Raw genomic sequence first — 12,681 nt, forward strand, 5'->3', positions numbered from 1 at the left:
CCATGTTGCAGCCTGCCAGGCAGGATTTTGCTTTTTGCTCCGGAACAGCAATTCTGTGAACCAATCTCGCGCTTTTGCACCGCCTGTGACCCCCTTTGGCCGTTTCTAAAAGCACAAGCACCGATTGGAATCTGCAGCAATGCCTGCATTGGTGTTGTTTGGGAGGCGGCTTCTTATTGCAAGCGACGATGTGCCGTTTTTCGTGTTTCCCATGGCGCTCTTTCACACTGTATGGGCCAGCGTCCTGGTGAGTCGAAGCACGGTTGCTGTTGTTCGCTGGAAGGTTTCATCCTACTGCAGCACGCCTCGCTTGTCTCAAACCACCCCCGGCCCCCACCCCCACCCCGCCTCCCTTTTGACACTGTTCACCACGATTACGCCACCACACCCATTTTCAACCCCAACAGATTGCAGTGCTGTACATCTATGCAAAGGACGACTGTGCAGAAGAGGCAGACTACTTGCCTTTCTTGGCAGGCGCGGCAGGGGCTTTCAGCTTCTCGTCCATCATCGAGTGGACTCTGCTTGCGCTCGGGTTGCGAGGTGCGTGCGTGCTGAGGCTGAGGGGTCGGGGGCGTAGCCCCGGGGGAGTGCTGGGTAGCAATGGGTTATGAGCCCACGGCAGCTGGGCACGTCGCTGGCCTCAGCCCACTCTCCCCCGTCGAGCTCCGCCCCGCCTGTCCTTTCCCTTCCTCATCCTACGCCATCCACCCCTCTGCAACACGCACACCATCGCACAGGCACGCCGCTCCAGACCAGCAGCCGCTCCGCCATGGGTCCGCTGCTGTACCTGCACGGCTTCGCCTTCGCCGCCGAGCTGGCGTTCGCGGCGGTGGGCACGCGGCTGTTGCACGTGGAGTCGCGACTGTGCCCGGGCGCGGCGTGGAGCCCGCGGCCGCTGGCGGCGGCGCTGGTGGGCACGTCCTGGGCCGTGATCGCGCTCAACATGTGAGTCGGTTCGGGCCGGGGGGAGGGGGGTGGCCGGAAGGCGGCGGGGTGGCGGGGCTGTGGAGCGGGGGGGGGGGCGCAACCTGGGCAGTGGGCACAAGCGATTGGAAAAGGGGTGAGGCTGGTGATGTGGCGTTTGGGAGCATGTGTATTATGGATGGATGAATGGTGTTCGCCACCGCAGGTCCATCACCTCCATGGCACTCAACCCCTGGCACGGGCTGGGGGTGGTGGAGTCGTGGGAGGCGCGGCTGCTGTGGCTGGCGCGGCTGCTGTGCTGCAAGGTCGGCCTGCTCACGCGGGCGCACGTGCCCGACCGGTGCGTGTGGGTGTTGGCTAGGCCGGGCATAGGGCGTGGGTGCCACGTCGAGCGCTGGCGTGGGCCTTGACATGGAACTTGGCGCGTCAGCCAGCCAGCCAGCCAGCCAGCCAGCCAGCCGGGTGCATCGGCACGCCAAGGTTATGCATGCGATGTTGTGCGTGCTGAGATTGCCGTGTATGACCGCTGTGCGGTATTGCGTGTGTGACACCGCGTCTACCCTGTGCTGGCCGCCGCAGGGACCCCGCCCTGAAGCGCATCGCGGCGCTGACCAGTCACCTGCTGCAGCACGTGGACCTCACACTGTCCGACGTGGCGGCGGCGCTGCTGCTGGTGGCGGCGGCGCAGCGCGAGCGGCGGCGGCGCGCGCTGCGAGATGCCATGGTGGCGGCGGCGGCGGCCTTGCGCCCCGCCGGCGGCGGCGGCGGCAGCGGAGCTGCGAGCGTCGGTGGCGGCGGCGGCGCCGGTGGGGTTGGTGCTGCAGTGGCGGGGGGCGCTAGCAGGAGCAGCGTGAGCGGCACGGCGACGCCGGCGCGTGCGGCGCTGGTGACTTGCGGCAGCCTGGGTAGCGACCTGTCGTTGCCGGTGTCACCCAGGGTGCGGGGTAGGCCGGGCGGCGGCGCACCGGGGCCGGCAGGCGCCGGCGGTGCTGGCGCGACGTGGGTAGCGGGCCGCGTTGAGGCGGCGCGACGGGCACCTGCGGCATCTGCGTCGGCGGCGGCAACACCGCCGTCTCCGGGTTTGGAGGGTCAGGAGATGCTCAGCGGCCGCACCTACACGGACTGGAGTGCTGAGCCCACGCCCACATGCCGGCCGCTCGCGACCGCGGCCTGGGAGCCGGCGGGGCCGTTTGGCGGCGGGCTGCCGCCGGCGGCGACGGAAGCGGGCAGGGGCTCGGGGCTGGGGTCGGGGTCGGGGTCCGGCAGTGCGCCCGTGTCGCCGTTCCTTGCAGTGCAGGGGGACGAGGCGGTGGCGGGAGCCGGGCAGGCGCCGCCGCCGACGTCTGCTGCTGCTGGTCATGTTAGTGCTGGTGGTGCGGTGGTGGCAGCAGGCGCGGGTACAGGCACGGCAGGGATGGCTGGAAGCAGCACTGGCGGTGGTGGCGGCGGTGGCAGCGGAGCCCAGGCACGGCGCGGCAAGGGCGTGCGCTTTGCCGAAGGCGCTGCAGACGGCCCGTCGTCACCGCGGCCTACTGCCGCAGCCAACACCGGCAGCAGCAGCAGCAGCAGCAGCACAGCTCCCACGCTCGCGCCAACCTCGGAGCCGGCGCCAGCGGCGCCAGCGGCGATGCCGCCGGCTGCAGAGCCGGGCATCCCCACCCGGTCTGCTGTGGAGCTGGCGGCGGCGCTGCACCTGCAGCCTGGCCGCGCTGTGAGCCTGCTGCACCCAATGGTGCACCTCACGCCCGCAGGCATGGAGGAGCATATTGAGGAGCTAGCCGGAGAGCTGGCGGCGGAGGTGGCGGCGGAGGTGGCGGCGGCGGCCGCAGAAGCGGAGGCGGGGGCGGAGGCGGGGGCGGAGGCGGAGCCGGTGGTGCGCTCGTCCAACCTGACGTCTGTCCTGGATCTGGACTTGGATCTGGATTCGGGGCGGCTGGAGCCGGGAGCAGCTGGTGGCGGCCGAGGAGGGTCGGCAAGCGGGACAGGGACAGGAATGGACACAGGCGCGGGGACGGGGGCGAGGGCGGGGGCTGCGGAGAGTCCGGTGCAGGCGGCGGCGATGGCAGCCACAGTGGCAGCGGCGGCGGGCGCGGACGCCGGCGGCGCAACGGCGGCGGCCGGTGCACCCGCGAGCATTGCCGCGGCGGCCGTGGTCGCGGCGGAGGCGGCAGCCACGGTGCCTACGTCAGCATCACACGGCCCGTCTGGGCTGCCAACAGCGACAGCGCTAGGGTCGGCGACTGCCGCGGCCGCGGCCACAGGCCCGGGATCTGGTGTGCCCGGGGCGGCGGTGCCGCCGCCGCCAGCACCGGCGGCTGTGCTGCCTCCCAACATGGAGGCCGTGATCCGGCAGCGCATCGGTGACGCGGCGCTCGCGGCGGCGTTTGCGGCGCGGCGGGAGCGAGTGGATCTGGACACACTGGAGCAGGCGCTGGTGTATGCGAGGTGGGTGGGTGGGCGGGGCGGGGCGGAGCTGGATGTGTGTTTGTGCATGTGCATCGAGCTCGGTAGCTGGTTGGCTTGGGCGTGTTAATGACGTGCGGTCGACATTATGTAGTTGTGCGTTTGGGTGTGTGCTTTAGGTACTCGGAAGCAATTTACGGCTTTGCCCCGCCGGGCGCATCCGCACCTGGTCGTGGCGGCGCCGACGCGTCAGCGGAAGACGCGTCGGCGGCGCCCGCCAGCGGCCTGAGCGGCTGGTGGCGGCGGCAGCCGTCCCAGCGCCATCTGGGCGCCAGCAGCAGCAGCAACAGCCGCGGTGGCGGTGGCGGCGGCGGCCGCTACACACCCCTGCCCACGTCGTCCTCCTCTGCCGGCACCCTGCACGCACTCGATACGGCCGCGTCTTCAGCCGGCGGCACCGCCAGCGCCAGCAGCAGCTTCCCTGCAGCTCCTGCATCCGGCGCTGCGGGCTCCGGCGCCAGCAGTGTGGGTGGGGCGCTGGGCGGCATCCTGCGCTCCGCCCGCCGCCTGACGCCGCACGTGGTGCACGTGAACACCAGCAACAGCGCCGAGGGCTACCTGCCGTACATGGTGTGCCTGGACGTGCCCACACGGTAGGCCCCCGGGGGAGTTGGAGGGGCCAGGAGGGGGCCAGGAGGGGGCCAGGCGGGACCCAGGAGGGGGCCAGCAGGGAGCCAGGAGGGAGCCAGGAGGGGCAGCACGAAGATTTTCGGGTGGTGGGGATGTGGAGTTGGAGCGGAAGGGGACGCCGGGCGACACGTAACGCGGGTGGGGGCCGAATGTCGCGGGGGTACATCGTGGCGTTTCCGGGCGCCATTGGACATGGAGTGATGCCCCATACCTCATACCGCTTTACCTTCGCCTTCGCCTGTGACCTGCTTGTCTCTTCCTTTGCCGCTGCCTCTGCCGGCCCTCAGGAGTGTGGTGGTGGCTATCCGCGGCACTTCCAGCGCCGAGGACATCGTGACCGACTGCCTGTGCTCGCCCTACGACGTTCGCCACCTGCTGCCCAGCGGCCTGCTGGAGCGGGACAACGAGGCGGACGACGACCCGCAGGAGGGCGGCGGCGGCGCCGGCGGGGGCGGAGGCGGCAGCGCGCCAGATGTTCCAGTTCTGGTCCACGGCGGCATCTGGGCCGGTGAGTCTGCGGAAGTGCCGGGTTGCCTAGTGGCTCTGGTCCCCTCCTGCTCCCACACCCCTGGCGCCTCATGTCATGGCGGTGTGATGCCTGGACTGCGCGGGACCCCCATGCAACCACTCCGTGCAACCACCCATGTCCTCCACGTAACCTACACTGTACCGCACACACGCTCCCCAATCCCTGTCAAACCACAGCTGCCGAGGTGATTCTGGAGGACCTACAGCAGCTGGAGCTGCTCAGCACCCTGTTCCCCAGCCCGCCCGGAGCGGACCTTGCCGCCGCCTCTACTGCGACTGCGACTGCCACTGCCGCCGCGCCCGTTGTCGCCCTCGCCGATGGTGCCTTGCCTGGTGCCGCGCCCAGCGGTGCGGCGCCAACGGCGCATGCTGCAGCCCACCCGGGCCGCGGCTCCGGTGGTGGCAGCGGCGGCGGCGCGCCGCCGAGCGGCGCCTCCTCTCGCTTCACGAGGACCACTGCCACGCAGCCGATAGCCGCTACCCGCCTGATGCCGCCGCCGCGGGCGCGTGTGTCTGCGGGCGGCGGCGCGGCACAAAACGAATCAGCAGCGGCTGCCGGCGGCGGCGCGGCAGCTGCCGGCGGCGGCGCCTCCGCCTCCGCCGCATCCCGCCCTGCACCCGCTCCGTCTGCAGGCTCCGCCCCGGCCACGCCGTTGCTACCCATGCCTAGCTCCGGTTCTGCAGCTACTGCTGCTACTGCCGCCGACGGTGCCGGTGACGGCATCAGCGCATCAGCCCCCGATACAAAGGCCCGTCCCCTGCCGGAAACACACCTGCTGCCACAGAATGGCAGCAGCGACGCCAGCGGCAGCGGCCGGCATGGCTCCTCCAACCACCACCATCACCACCACAGCCACGCGGACGCACCGCGCCTCTTCTCCGCGCAGCGCCAAGTAGCGCCCGCCTCCGTGCCGCACTTCCTCGCCAGCGGCCGCGGCGCCGCCGCCAGTCTCCGCGGCCTGACCTCAGGCCTAGACAGCTTCATCTTCGCCGGCCGCCGTCGCTCAGCCGCGCCACAGCCGCCGCAGCTGCCGCTGGCGACGATGCCGTCGCTGTCGGCGGCGGCGGCCGCTGCGGCGGCGGCGGCGCGGGGCGTGCAGCCGCGTCAGGCGCCGTCGCTGTTTGTGGGGCGGCGCGGCGCGTCGGCGACGCTGCCCGACACGACGGCGGCCGCTGCCGCGGCGGCGGCGGGGCTGGAGGTGCGGCAGCCGTCTGCATGGGATGTGTGGTGGACAGGCGCCAGTGGCCCGGCCGGCCCTGATGCGGACGTGGAGGAGGGCGGTGCGGATGCGGCTACAGGCGCAGCCGGAGCCGGGCGGGGCTGGCTGCTGCGCCGCGCGGTCACGGCGGCACCGGCATATCAGCGCCTGGCCTCCGGCCCCGTGCCACCCGGCCCTGCCCGCACGTCAGGCGCTGCAGGCCGGGGCTCGCGAGCGTTCCCTGCCCCTCCCTCGCACGCGCCGCCACTGTCGCCGCGCCCACACGCACCGGCGCCAGCACCCGCACTCGCACAGCCAGCGGTGGCGCCGGGCTCTCGCCGTCTGGGCTCCGCCAGCAGCGCCCACAGTGGCTACGCCTACACAGGGCTGGGCACCTCCACCGCGCCGCCGCCGTCGGCGCTGCAGCGCCTCAGTCGCCTGCTTTGGCCGCCCCGCGGCTCCGCGTCGGCTGCCTCGCAGCGCGGCGGCGGCCGCCGTGGCAGTGGCGGCGGCGGCGGCGGCTCGGCTGTTGGCGGCGCCGACACGGACGAAGAGGAGGACGCGGACGCTGGTCTGGATGACGCAAGCAAGCCGCTGCTGTCACACGAGGCCGCCGATGCCACGAGGCCGCCCACCCGCAATGTGATGCTGCGAGGCAAGGGTGCGCTGGCGTTGGCGCTGGCGGGCGCTGGGTTTGCAGATGGCAGCAGGCCCGGCAGCGACGGCGGAGCCGCGCCTGGCAAGGCCAGCGGCACCGCCGCCGCGGCAGCGGCATTGTCGTCGGCCGCCGCGGCAGCGGCGGCGGCAGCGGCGGATGCGGGCGCGGGGCTGGGCTCGTGCAACTGGCGGCCGACTGCGGAGGTCGACCTGAAGGGTTGGCGGCTGGTAGTGACGGGGCACAGCCTTGGTGGCGGCGCGGCGGCGCTGCTGGCGCTGCGGCTGCGGGCGGAGCTGCCGCACGTTGAGGTCAAGTGCTGGGCCTTCTCGCCGCCGGGTGAGCGAGCGGGAAAAGAGAGACCTAGCAGCGGTGATAGCCACCAGGGTGCTAGCAGTGCTGTTGGGTGCTTGTTAGCTAGCTAGCTAGCCCCGAACCGTTCTGATGAGTACGCCCGCCCGCCTGCTGTTTCACTTCTACTGAGCGGCCACGCAGGCAGTCTGGCAAGCCCGGCCCTGAGCGAGGCTTTGCGCCCCTTCGTGGTGGGGGTGGTGGCGGGCAAGGATCTCATCCCACGCCTCAGCCTGGGCAGCATGGAGCGGTACCGCGACGAGATGGTCACAGCGCTGGCCCGGTGCAGGTGCGTCCGCGTGTGCGTGTGCGTGGGTGTGTGTGGGCCGCCAGGGCCGCCGAGATGGAGTGCCGGAATGAGGAGGTCGTGGCGGGAGCGTATGCAGACATTCGTCGGATAGAGGCTGACAGGCTGACAACGTCAAATGCGTATCGACGACGCGTGCGCGTTTACAACCTTCCTATTCATTCCTGTTTTGTTGCCCTCCCCGCAGCTGCAGCAAGGTGCTAGTGCTGCTGGGCGCCCTCAGCCGCCGCAACCGCCTCCGCCGCGCCGCCAGCCTGCTGCTGCCGTACGACTCCGTGCCCGACCAGGCGCGGGCGGCGCTGCGGGCTTACCATGAGGCAGTGCGGGGCGCAGGGCGACTGCCGGAGCTGCACCCGCCGGGCCGGGTGAGGAGGGGTCGTGTGGGAGGTTGTGTCGTGTAAAGGGAAAGGAAGTGGGAGGGAAGCATGCAGGGCACTGAATGATGCGCGACGTGTTGTGTTTGGGCGACTGCGTTTGGGCTGCCGGCTTTGACAGGCAGGGGGAGGGCGCGGACGCAGGGCGGTATCTTGCACGTACAAGAGCTGGCGCGCGTCAAGATGGCTTACGACCGTGTCGTCCCTCTCCTGCTGCCCTCCTGCTGCTGTGTTATAGATCCTGTATCTGCAGCCGTCCGCCAAGGGTGCGGACATAGGCGGCGGCTTCGAAGGCGGCAGTGGGGCCGCGGCACAGCGGCGGCATTACCGGCCGGTGTGGGTGTCTGCGGCGGAGCTGCAGGTGCGCGGCCCCGTACACACACGCGCACGCGCACACACACGCACACACACATACACACACACACACACACACACACACACACACATACACACACACGTCATGGTGGCGCTGGTGGTCCCACAGTATCGCAATTCCCTTCTTCCTCTTAGCGCCTCCTTGTTGAACCAACGCCCGGTGGCGCTCCCATGTCACCCGTCTGCCCCACTCACCGATCCACCCACCCACCCACCCATCCACCACCCTGCTGCAGTCCGAGGGCATCCTGGCCTCCAGTCGCATGCTGGTGGACCACTCGCTCACCTACACCACCCTGCCGGCTCTGGAGCAGGTGGTGGCGGAGGCGGAGGCGGAGGGAGCGGGGTGAGGGCAGCAAGCAAAAGGGCGGAGGGGCGGATGGGTGCAAGGGGATTGGGTGGAGGGGGGCTGAGGTAGGTAGAGGAAGCATGGAGGCGAAGCGGAGCTGGAGGTGAGGAGTGAGGGAGGCAGTGTGTAGAGAGAGGTGTGTGGAAGCGGATGCAGCAGGGAGACAGTGTCGATGTAGTTACTTAGGCAGCGCTTGCAGGTGTCGGGACGCGCCGAGTGTTTGTGCATCCTGGCGCCTGGTGTGCTTGTACAGTTGTGGTCTTTTCCCTGTTTGGCGCGTCGATTTGGCGCTAAGTACTATACTTGCGTAGGTAGAAAGCATGCGGTTTGTGTGTGTTAGGGCAGCGGCGCAAGCTCCGTGTGTGGCGTGTCAAGTCACATGGTGTTTTGTGTCGCGCAGCCCCCGGCTGAATGTCTCTCGATCTTCGATTCAGTTGTATCTGTAATCTTGTCCTTTCATAGCTGTGCACGAAAAGCATTTGCAAAGGCTGTTGTTGAACGGTGCCACAATTTAGCAGTTAGCCCCTGACTGCACTGTTATGCTGCATTGAAAAGCATAAGCCGCTACCAAGTAGTAGCCATACGTTTGACGTAGCACTTCTGAGGCAAACGGTGCGCGGACCGCCGCCGACGATGTCTCAACGAGACGCAGACAGCTTCATTTCCAAAAATGAACGAGAATTTATCCTAAAGGTACAAGCACACTTGTCGTCTCCTTTTCAAAATCGGGCCCTGTGAGCAAGTCGCTCGGTCGGAATCGAAAATGCACGTAGGCGCTGGCGGAGGATGTGCGCCTTGACGGCCGGAGGCCAAATGACATGCGGAAACCAAAGTTTCAGGTGCGACTGGGCAAACGCTTCCTGTCGATTAGTGCCGCTGGCCATGTCGCAGGCCTTCGCACCCTGCTCAAGCCCTTCAGCCCCGCCCCCCTCGTTCGTTCGTCGCGCGCCCCCCTCACCTCACCTTACGTCCTCCTTTACCCGCAGTTCTCTCTGGACGACCGCAGCTGCACCGTGGCCCAGGGCTCCACCCGCGTTATGGCCGTGGTGAGCGCCGCGCTGGAGGCTCCGTACCCGGACCGGCCCAGCGAGGGCCCGCTGCGCTTCAACGTGGAGTTCAGCCCCATGGCCTCGCCCGCCTTCGAGCCGGGGAAACCGGGTGCGCGTGTGTGTGTTTGTGGCGGGCGGCGGTCGGTGTGTCTGGGCGAGCGCGGGGGATGGATGGGGGCTAGAAGCCGGGTAAGAGCGTCAGTCGACGACACCCACGAACACGCTGTCGCGCCGGCACAGCACGGGCTGCCGGGCGCCGCCATGCGCCGCCCCCCACCCGCTCGCTCCTGCCTGTGTTTACAATCTCTCCTGCACGCCCCAACATCCGCCGCCACCTCTGCCGCCACCTCTGCCCCCTCCAGGCGAGGACGCCATTCAGGTGGCCCGGCTCATTGAGCGGGGGTTGCGCCAGAGCGGCGCCGTGGACCAGGAGGCGCTGTGTGTGGTGGCGGGGCGCAAGGTGCGGGTGCGGGTGCGGGTGGATGGAAGGGTTGGTGGGCGGGTGCGGGTGCGGGTGCGGGTGCGGGTGGATGGAAGGGTTGGTGGGTGGGTGCGGGTGCGGGTGCGGGTGGATGGAAGGGTTGGTGGGTGGGTGCGGGTGCGGGTGCGGGTGCGGGTGGATGGAAGGGTTGGTGGGTGGGTGCGGGTGCGGGTGCGGGTGCGGGTGGATGGAAGGGTTGGTGGGCGGGTGCGGGTGCGGGTGCGGGTGCGGGTGCGGGTGGATGGAAGGGTTGGTGGGCGGGTGCGGGTGCGGGTGCGGGTGCGGGTGGATGGAAGGGTTGGTGGGTGGGTGCGGGTGCGGGTGCGGGTGCGGGTGCGGGTGGATGGAAGGGTTGGTGGGCGGGTGCGGGTGCGGGTGCGGGTGGATGGAAGGGTTGGTGGGCGGGTGCGGGTGCGGGTGCAGGTGCGGGTGCGGGTGCGGGTGGAGGGGGAAGAGTTTGTGTGCGGGTGCGGTTTCGGATGGGGTTGAGCGGGAGGGGGAGCGGAGACAGGGCGGAGGGCGAGGGGGAGCGGGGCGGAGGTGGCCGACAGGCTAGGGGTGGTGCTGTGAGAGACAAAGGGATGGTTGGAGGGCGGGGACGGAGCTGTGTCGATCCAACCGCACTCAAGCCCGGGAGGGCGGCCGCTAGCGGGGCAGGTCCGGGCCCACTGCGGCACAGCCCCATCGCAGCCGTCTCCCACACAGGACCAGCGCTGCTTACGCCCCAGTTCCCCACCCTCCCCACCTCCAATCCGTGCACCTCACGCTGAATTTGCACGCGCCCCTCCTCCTTCCCAACTTCCTCCCCTCTCCCCCTCTGTATGATGCACAGGTGTGGGCTCTGCGGGTGGACTGCCACGTGCTGGACCACGGCGGCAACCTGCTGGACTGCTGCTTCCTGGCGGCGCTGGCGGCACTCATGGCCTTCCGCAAACCCGAGGTCGAGGTGGGTGCAGGGGTGTAATGGGGGCCGGGGTTGTGAAGTTGCCCGAGCCCAGTCAATGGGTCGCGAGAGCCAAGGAATCAACGCCAGGGCGGACAGGTGCAGGGAGAAGGAGGGCGGGGGCGGTGGACGTGGACGTGGGTGGTGGAGGAGGAGGGGCCAAAGGTGCCACTGCCACCGTGTCAGGTGCTGTATGCGGGCGGCGCGTCACATGCCTTCTTGTGGCTAAGTGTGGAACACTCGTGACACTCCACCCCCTCACCGGCTCACCATCAGGTGGGCGGCGAGAGCGGCAGTGAGATCATCGTGCACCCGCCCGAGGTGCGGGAGCCGGTGCCGCTCACCATCCACCACCTGCCGGTGGCGGTCACCTTCGCGCTGTTTCAGGTGGGAGCGAGCTGGGGGGACAGGGGAGTGGGGACACAGGGTCGAGAGGGCGGCTGTGTGTGGGGTGGGGTGGGGTGAGGCGGGTTGGGGTGCGGGTACGGTAGTTGATTCCAAGTCCAGTGTCGAGTGAACCACGGGGCACGGCGGAGGTGGGGGCCAGTGAGGTGGGGGCCAGCGCGAGTGCGCAAGGGTGAAACACGGAAGCCAGGGGCTGCGGCGCATGCTAATAGCAGTCCTAATTACACACATGCACGCGCACACACACACACACACACACACACACACACACACACACACACACACACACACACACACACACACACACACACACAGGCCGGCGACATGCTTGTTGCCGACCCCACCTGGAAGGAGGAGGCGGCGGCGGCGGGGTCATGTACGGTGGTCATGAACCCGGCACAGGAGGTGTGCTGCGTGCACAAGGCCGACGGCATCGGACTCAGCCCGGAGCAGTTCATGCGTTGCGTACGGCTGGCGGGCCGGCAGGCGGAGGAGGTGGTGGCGGGCCTGAAGAAGGCGCTGGAGGGACACGAGGTGGCGCGAGTGCAGGTGAGAGGAGCAGGGAGAGGGACTGGGAGGTAGACAGGCTGTAGGAAAGAAGGACAAGAAGGGAGGAAAGGCGGGTGAAAGGAGGGCGGAAGGCGCTACGGCCGCAGCTTCAGCTTCAGCATGTGCCCCTCTTTCGTTCCCGCTCCTCCCGCAACGCGCCACGCCTGCCCCGCCCCTTACCTCACCACACAGGCGCGTGTGCGGCGGCACCAGCAGGTGCCTGGGCTGCCGGCGGAGGGGCGGCACGTCATGATCCTGGGGGCCAAGGACCCGGCTGGCGGCGCCGCGCCCACGACAACTGCTGGCAGCAGCGCGGCGGCAACGGCACCAGCGGCCACAGCGGCAACGGTTGCGCGGAAGCCGGCGTCTGCGGCCACGGATGAGGTTGATGAGGATGCGGACATTGATGACGGGACGGACGAAGAGGAGGAGGAGGAGCAGGCGGCGGCGGCGCAGGCGGAGGCGACGGCGGCGAGCAAGGGGCCAGGGAGCAGCGGGAGAGGGTCCAAGGCCAAGGCGGCGGCACCGCCGCCAGATGACGATGACGAGGATGATGATATGGAGGACGCGGGCGTTGGCGCCAAGCAGATGAGTGCCCAGAAGCCGAAGGCCAAGCTAGCAGGCCCGCTGGTGAAGCCGGCGGGCGCCAAGGCGGGCGCCGGCAGCAAGCGCGGCGGCGGCGCCACCGGCGGCCTCCAGGCGAACAAGCGCGGGAAGGACAATGTTGGGTTTGACGAGCTGGAGGCGATTGCGGCGGTGATTGCGGGCGTGCCGGCGGGCGGTCCGGCGCCGGGGGAGCCCGAGCCGAGCCTGGCGGCTGCGGTGAAGCCGGGCAAGGGGCGCAAGAGCGGCGCCAAGTGAGGGAGCGGCAATTGAATGCCTGGGCGGCCGGGATTTTGAGGCGGCAGGTGCAGCAGGGTTGGATGGGGTCGAGGCGTGGCGTGCTTTTGGTGGAGTGCTGTGGGTTGCGGATTGGGTCGCAAAGGCAGGGTAGCGTGAGCTAGCGATGCGTTGCTTGGGCCCAGGGCCTCGCGCCTGTGGCTACATGAGCATGGCCAACACTGTTCAGCTGTTGTAAAGTCGGCTGACATGCCAG

At 69.3% G+C, this 12,681-nt stretch overlaps 2 protein-coding genes across 2 annotated transcripts; both read left to right on the forward strand.

Annotated features, from left to right (window-relative positions):
• Positions 1-39: 39 nt before the first annotated feature.
• CHLRE_03g174950v5 (uncharacterized protein) lies at positions 40-8,616 on the forward strand. The gene is made up of 12 exons (XM_043060942.1): positions 40-247; positions 408-543; positions 741-948; positions 1,133-1,267; positions 1,507-3,372; positions 3,510-3,983; positions 4,308-4,528; positions 4,726-6,741; positions 6,898-7,042; positions 7,248-7,425; positions 7,673-7,795; positions 8,046-8,616. Exons 1-12 carry the CDS (start codon positions 140-142, stop codon positions 8,157-8,159), a joined length of 5,724 nt encoding a protein of 1,907 aa, XP_042926071.1. The 5' UTR covers positions 40-139; the 3' UTR covers positions 8,160-8,616.
• A 63-nt stretch (positions 8,617-8,679) lies between these two features.
• CHLRE_03g175000v5 (uncharacterized protein) lies at positions 8,680-12,680 on the forward strand. Its single transcript, XM_043060943.1, has 8 exons — positions 8,680-8,851; positions 8,932-8,997; positions 9,145-9,316; positions 9,570-9,667; positions 10,521-10,634; positions 10,908-11,018; positions 11,352-11,585; positions 11,778-12,680. Exons 1-8 carry the CDS (start codon positions 8,792-8,794, stop codon positions 12,444-12,446), a joined length of 1,524 nt encoding a protein of 507 aa, XP_042926072.1. The 5' UTR covers positions 8,680-8,791; the 3' UTR covers positions 12,447-12,680.
• The last annotated feature ends 1 nt before the right edge of the window (position 12,681 follows it).

The sequence above is a fragment of the Chlamydomonas reinhardtii genome, chromosome 3, assembly GCF_000002595.2.
Source record: "Chlamydomonas reinhardtii strain CC-503 cw92 mt+ chromosome 3, whole genome shotgun sequence".
Taxonomy (NCBI): domain Eukaryota; kingdom Viridiplantae; phylum Chlorophyta; class Chlorophyceae; order Chlamydomonadales; family Chlamydomonadaceae; genus Chlamydomonas; species Chlamydomonas reinhardtii.